This window comes from Nelusetta ayraudi, unplaced genomic scaffold (assembly GCF_046127955.1).
Source record: "Nelusetta ayraudi isolate G7.1 ecotype Tasmania unplaced genomic scaffold, CSIRO-AGI_Nayr_v1 ptg000042l, whole genome shotgun sequence".
Classification (NCBI taxonomy): domain Eukaryota; kingdom Metazoa; phylum Chordata; class Actinopteri; order Tetraodontiformes; family Monacanthidae; genus Nelusetta; species Nelusetta ayraudi.
Genome location: NW_027466092.1, coordinates 19,048,257 through 19,055,059, shown reverse-complemented (window position 1 = coordinate 19,055,059; position 6,803 = coordinate 19,048,257). Strand labels below are relative to the sequence as shown.

At 45.0% G+C, this 6,803-nt stretch overlaps 1 protein-coding gene across 1 annotated transcript; it reads right to left on the bottom strand.

Moving 5' to 3' along the window:
• Window positions 1-1,174: 1,174 nt before the first annotated feature.
• fga (fibrinogen alpha chain) lies at window positions 1,175-5,445 on the bottom strand. Its single transcript, XM_076035264.1, has 8 exons — window positions 5,296-5,445; window positions 4,798-4,902; window positions 4,524-4,707; window positions 4,273-4,418; window positions 3,744-3,842; window positions 3,476-3,637; window positions 2,559-3,117; window positions 1,175-2,087 (listed from the first exon to the last, which is right to left on the bottom strand). Exons 1-8 carry the CDS (start codon window positions 5,347-5,349, stop codon window positions 1,378-1,380), a joined length of 2,019 nt encoding a protein of 672 aa, XP_075891379.1. The 5' UTR covers window positions 5,350-5,445; the 3' UTR covers window positions 1,175-1,377.
• Window positions 5,446-6,803: the final 1,358 nt, after the last annotated feature.

The following is a 6,803-nucleotide window of genomic DNA, read 5'->3' as shown; positions in this document are numbered from 1 at the left end:
AGATGGGAAAAAAAAGCAAATTTTATTTCATGACAATATTCCGAAATTCTGGATTTCTCAAGATTGAAAACTGACTTTTAAAACGAGACTTTGAGAAAAGCTGGTTCGATCACTTTGTTATGTGTTCAAACTTACTATTACTTACTATCTATCAAAAGCTAACATTAATGGAGCTCCAATAAAATGATTCTTCTAGGCGACCAAAAACCAAAAGAGGTCTGCATACTTTTACATTCTTTAAAATAGAAATATCAGCGTGAGACTCAGAATACAATCACAGACATAAGGAGCTGTGTGTTTTGTTTTGTCTTGTACATGAAAATCCAATGACGAATGTAATCACAGGTTCAGTTCTGCACCCCCATATTACAGGTGAGGCCTGGATTTTAATGCAGCGTGATCAGAAAATAAAACCCTTGAGGTCACGGAATGTTTTTCAAACTAAAATGAGAGATATTGAATCAAGCTCTCTAAAACGCTGATGTTCTCGGCTCGTCGACTGATTGTCATTTTTATCACTTGTGATTCATACTTTCTTCTGTTTCTCTTGTCTGGAATTTTATGCGTTTGCTGCTAACCATCTTGGCCAGCTGTCATAAAAAAAATAAAATAAAAAAAAAAGATTCTGTTCACAATGGGACAAAATGTCAGCCTGGTGAAATAAAATAAGATAAAACTAAATAAACTAAAATTCAACAACAATGAATGCCATGTATTTATACCCGGTGTTAATATTTTTAAGTAGATACAATCTGGACCGCTCTACAATTTTTTTTCTTCAAATCGAGTTACTGTAATAACGTGTTACATATTAATGCTGCGCCAAAGCGGTCTTTTATTTTTGTTGAGGCAAATCGCTTCCAGTTAAAGAAATATTCTCACGAGTTATTATTACTAACAGTGTAATTAACTTCTTATATCACGCTGACATGACAGTTGGCCTGCCAGTTGCCATCCGCTTGATTCTAGATGAAAGCGTCATCACACAGCGGTGTAAAACTCATCATTGATGATTTAAATGAATGACATAATTATTTAAGTTGCGGCCAAAGTGCGACTTTGAATGAATAAAAGTCTCATTCCATGACATTTCTGCATCGCTATTATTTTAGCCCTTGTTATCGTTCAGTGTCACTGTGTTTTTTATGTAACAGAGGGGAAAACGAAGCAGCTGAAGTGAACACGGAGTCTTTATTTATCCATCAAAGATCAGATGATCAGATGCAACAGGTCACTTACACAACACATTGGCAAATAAGATTAAACTTGATGTTGAAATCTCACAACACAAACTTTGGTCCTCACTCTGAAGTCTGAATTTGCTCTGTTTTTCTACTTTTGGCCTCACTTTGCACACACATTTTCACATGAATGTCATTAAAAAGCAGTTGATCTGATGAACATGCGCGCCGTTTTCAGACTGTAATTGCTGCCTTTAAACGTTGGCCACAGCACTCCATTTAGGAGGCTGTTGGGTGTATTTGTCCCCGAGTCGTGCATGCCTCGGTAGTAAAGCCCGTTCAGGTTCGCTGCCTGGCAGTTGTTGTACCACCATCCGCCCCCATACACCCTCGCACAGCTCTGCTCTGATCTGTCCTGGTCCTTATCAAAAGTGCTGAACCTCATCCCATTGGAAGAAAGGTCCGCCCTCTGCACAGACTCGGCCATCATCAGAGCGTCCCCCGCATCCCCCACGTACTGTGACGCGTGCAGTGGATAACCCTCCTCCTCAGAGCCAATCCGTACAATGTATTCAGCAGTGGCCACGCCCCCCTCCCAGTCCTCCAACTCTACCTTAAGCATGCTCTCCCCTTGGCTGGTTAGCAAGTGGAGGTTCTGGTTACCCAGCCAAAACTCCCCCTTGCCCGACGCGTTAACTGAGCCAAACCCATCGCGATACTCGGCCCAACTTCGGTTGAAGCTGAGCTCGCCGCTTTCTCTCTGCTGCACTAGTAACCACCCACCCATTAGTCCCTCCTGGTGGCAATAAACCACCACTACCTTGGACGAGGCCACGTCACTGGGTTTGATCTCAAACAAGCCGTTTGTTTCCCCTGTCAGGTGGTTCTTGTAGACTTCCACACAATCTGCAAACACAGAGGGGCACACCGTAGACTGCAAGTTAGCTTAGGCGGGTTCTGGCTTGCCAATTGAAACTGTTTGATTTAGGAGGTCCACTAAGTGTGTTACTTTTAATTAAACTACTGGTTTGTCTAGAACGCTTGTGTTGTGGCTGTGGATCAAAGTGCTGATAGTGCGAAAGGAAGCCATTGGGTCTAGTTCAACTGGGTGCAGGTCTTTTAGCTTTTAGCTACCACATGCATAGAAAGGGATCACGGCTCGAGTGCTGTCAGACGCAGTTTCGAGTTTCTTTTGGACGCAAGTAGTTTGAAGGATATTAAAACTTACTAAAATTGAAAGTACATTAGCTTGTGTCATCTCATTGTTCACTTTGTGTTTCGGTACGTAAGGGTAGGTGGCGAGATATTCATGCTACCTAGCTGAATGTGTCACTCTGACGCCTGCAACATTTTATTCCAAGTCAGAAATTTCTGTACCTTTTCCTACAAAATCAGCCTCCCGCTCCACTCGCACGGTCTTCACGCTGCGGGCGTGGATGTCTGGAACATCATCATCAACATCGCTTGTCAAAAATGCGCCAAGGTCGAGCCCCAAACCTTTAATTTCCCCCGTGATGCCTTTGGCGCCACCACTGAAAGTGGGGAAGAAGGAGTTCACCCCTCCCTTTTGGCACTCAGGACCACCATCCATCACTTCCTCAATTATCTCCTCCGGCCCGGACGGCCCTTGGATGACTGTCCTGCGAGTGGACCTGGTGCAGGCGACGGTTTTAGAGGTCAGGTGGGTCGTAGCATCCTGGCCTAAGGCTTGGAAGCCACCAAACCCTCCACTAAATAGATCGGTGTTTCCTCCAAGTTCAGTGATGGATGAAGATGAGGACGAGGACGAGGACGAGGACGAGGACGAGGAGGACGATGAGGACAAGGACGAGGAGGACGACGTGGGCGAAGTGAAGTCTGTACCTGGGTTCTTGGAGACAGTTGCAGGAGACGTACTTGAGCCTTCCTGCTCAAGGACCAAGTTGACCAAATTCACCTGTGGGCAAACAAAGAGGTGAGAGACCACCGGTTATTAGCATAGATTAGCAGATAGCAATTGATTGAAAAAAGAAAACATCAGGTGGAGCCCTCTAATGTTTACAAATAATTCACAGTCAAGTACAGCGCTAACACAATGCAACGATGCAATGCATGAGAGACATCAAACAAACAGTCACTCCAGCAGGTTAGATGTGGAACTGCAGTCTACTGTGAATGTATCATCATTCAACAGAGGCTAAGTCTGAAATGAGTTCTTTGAGGTCTTTTCAGACAAATGTCAGCCCACAAAAAAACCCAAACACTTTAGAAATCAGACGGAAACCACAACATGAGCAGAGGTGGAATGAGCTCACCTCAGGGAACATATCCTCGGTCTGTTGTCCCGCCACTGCCGGCGTGTCCCCGGACTTGTAGATGCTCCCCACTGTGACATCTCTCAGTGGCTTGCTCTTCATTACAAACAGAGAACCAGCTGTCTCGATGCTTTGAGCCCTCTGAGAGTCCAGCTGGTTCACCTGAGAGGCGGAGTCAAGGAGACGAGGGAAGGTGAGGCTGAGTTACCGAAGAGCTTGCGGGGGTGGGAGGCCCCGGGGATGGGGGTCTGTCTGCTTCTCTGCTCACCTGTTTATCCAGTGCCACATAGCTCTCGTGGTCCACCTGGTACTCGGAGTAACGTTGGCAGGAGCCTTTGCAGGAACGGAGTTTGATATCAATATCCACCTATGTGAGGAGACAGACAGCAGGAAATGTGGTTGCTATTGACCAAAGCACGAGGGTTTTCTAGAGCCATTAATCTATGCTGCATATGTTGAATGGATAAAATGTAAAAACAATATTAACATGTATGTCATATTTTTGGACAACAAATAGACAGATATTAGCAAACTAGCAAAGTGGTGTGAATATGCTCAGCCTACATTTAAGAATTGTGAAATAGGGTTTTTGATACTGTGACTCAAGATGGATGTATGGACATCCATTTAACAGTAAAACAGCCAGGATTCATTTTTGCACATTCATTTCATTTAATGAATTCAGATTTGTAGCTACATGTCAATGATCTTTTCTATGTTTCTCAGGCCAAAACCAAAGATTTCAGCCCCCGGTGTCTGTCTGCTGGGCAGCCCTCCCTCTGTGTTGAAGTACGTACCTCCAGCCGCTGCATCTCCACCACCTGGTCCTTGACTCGCTCCTTCAGTGCGTCTAGGATCCCCAGCTGGCGGTCAATCTTGATCTTCATGCTGACGATTCTCTGACGCAGGGTCTGTGCCAGGTCATAGTAGTTGCTGGTGTCACCTGAGGGAGGGCAGAGACACGCACATCGCTCCAGGATTAACGTCCTGCTTGTTTCTCAAACAGTGTATTCTGGACTATTTAAAGATATTTAAAAAGCTGGCTGACCTGAGTCAACCTCAAGTCGTTCTTTCACATAATCATAGGTCTCTTTGCTCAGAATGTTGGAGGAGCGTTCCTTCTGCGTGTTCTGGTCCAAGATTCCACGGATTTTCTCGATCTTCTTCAGCAGGTCGTGGTCGTACTTGTTCATCAGGCCCTGGATCCTGCAGCCTGACGGACACTTGGGGCCCTGATGGAGAAGGGGGACACAGAAGCAGTTGGTGTTTGGACAGGATGCGGGTCTGCATGCAGACGGCAGCGCGTGGCGACTGAGTCGTACCCATTCGTCACTGGTACAGAAAGGCCACTCCTGCTGGGAGGCACATTTTTCCTCTCGTGTTCCTTGTTCCACCGGTCGGGTTCCTCTGGGGTCAATTGCCCCCTGCTGAATGCACACGAGAGAGAGAGAGGGAGAGAGAGAGAGAGAGAGAGAGAGGGAGAGAGAGAGAGAGAGAGAGAGAGAGAGAGAGAGCGAGAGAGAGAGAGAGAGAGAGAGAGAGAGAGAGAGAGAGGGAGAGAGAGAGAGAGAGAGAGAGAGAGAGAGAGAGAGAGAGGGAGAGAGAGAGAATTAAAACTAAAACCAAAAAATATTTGGAAACACCTCACTGTGAATTTTGCATAATTAAATTTTGAAAACCTTAAAATAAATAAATTCTAAACAGGTGGCATTGTGGGGCAGCAAAAAATAATGATTTAAATATCTAGTCATAAATACAAATATTGTGTGCATAGCATTCAAAGTGAGCCGTGTTTTTCAATTGTTTGATTTGAGACTCACCACAGACAACACACACAGGAAGGCCACGCAGGTGCGTAGAGTGAGTCGCTGCATCTTGGTTTGGTCTCGTCGCTCCCTGTCAACGTTCTGTCCTCTGAATGAGGCCACGCTGGCCGGCCGCAGGCATTTGAAGCGTGGTGCTGATTCACGGATGTCAACCTTGAGCAATCAGCGGCGATAACAGTGATCGATGGTTTCAGCCTCCGCACAGCAAACACTGACAAACTGTTCCAACACAGAACCAGGACGCAAACATTACAAAAGACAAGAAACACAAATATTTATTTTTCAGGTTGCCTTGATTTTAACATTGGGCACCACCAGACGCTAACTCAAATCAAAGTAACGTCTTAGTATTAATAAACATCTTCTTGTCTATGTGTTGATCCTCTTGGGTTTCTTGAATCCGCAGAGTTTAGTGAAAGACACACAGAGGGAAATTAGAGAAGATGAGTGACAGAGGTTCTAGTTTGGGTCGGGATCAACGTGTCCGACGGTTTTTCACATTGTTTTTGTATGTCGAGACGATGGTTACTTCAGAAAGTAAAATACATTTGGTGTTGCCTGTGACTCAAGTTAGCCCAGTGACACATCCTGCAGAGGAAAAAAATAAATATAAGGAGAATGTGATTCTGGAAAACGAAGGGTTGTTTGGAGCAGAAATGAGTCATGAATTTGAACAAACAACCAGCAGACGTTAGTGTCATTTTAAGGAAGTCACGCCAGCAATGCCACCTTCTGGTGAAACCCATCCCATGTGACCCATTGTGAGTAAGAGCGCTGGCAGCGGGGGAGTAAACCGTTAACTCCCCCAAGGTCCAGATGGTTTATTTTGAGGGATAAAGTCCAAGAATAAATATTCAAAGACGTGAAGAAAAGACGCACTGGGGACACGGACATCATGCCTGTATAGGTTAAATCGTTTGACACCACTCTTTAATCATACCATCTTCAAGTGTCAGTGTCCAAGCATGACTGAGGCACAAAACCACAAGTTAACTTCCAACTGGACGGCTTGCCCGGTGTAATTAAGTTGAGGTTCCTTTTTCCTTTTTGAAGTTACTTTCAGAGTAACTGAAAAATTGTTCAGATGTTGAGAAAGTCAGCAAGCATATGTATTTCTCAGTGAGCAGCTTCAAGTGATGTACAACGTTGTTATTACAACAGACGTTAGTTAGTTTTAGCATTTAGCTTAGCATTAGCCTGAAGTTGTGAAAAGGTTTCACCATATCTGTGCTTTCTTTGAAGCCCTCCCGCTTTGTCTCAATGATTTGAAAGAACACAAACAAAGGAAACGCGAACAAGATGCACTTGCTGATTTATTTCCTTCGTGAAAAGGCACAGTGAGCCTGAAGGGTGTGTGTGTGTGTGTTACTCTGAGTCAACCTCATGTTTGTGGCACAGGCAGTGGCTTTGGAGGTGCTGCAATAGCCTGAAGCTCCACCCACACTGTCCATATATGCTGTTCTCACCTACACGGCTACTCCCCGGTGTGGATGCGTTAGTGC

Excerpts from the sequence above, each read along its gene's own strand:
- fga (XM_076035264.1), bottom strand. The coding sequence starts at position 5,349 with ATGCAGCGACTCACTCTACGCACCTGCGTGGCCTTCCTGTGTGTGTTG. Across the intron at positions 4,419-4,523 it reads ACGACTTGAGGTTGACTCAG|GTGACACCAGCAACTACTAT; the intron begins GTCAGCCAGCTT and ends GCCCTCCCTCAG. Across the intron at positions 3,118-3,475 it reads CCGAGGATATGTTCCCTGAG|GTGAATTTGGTCAACTTGGT; the intron begins GTGAGCTCATTC and ends GTTTGCCCACAG.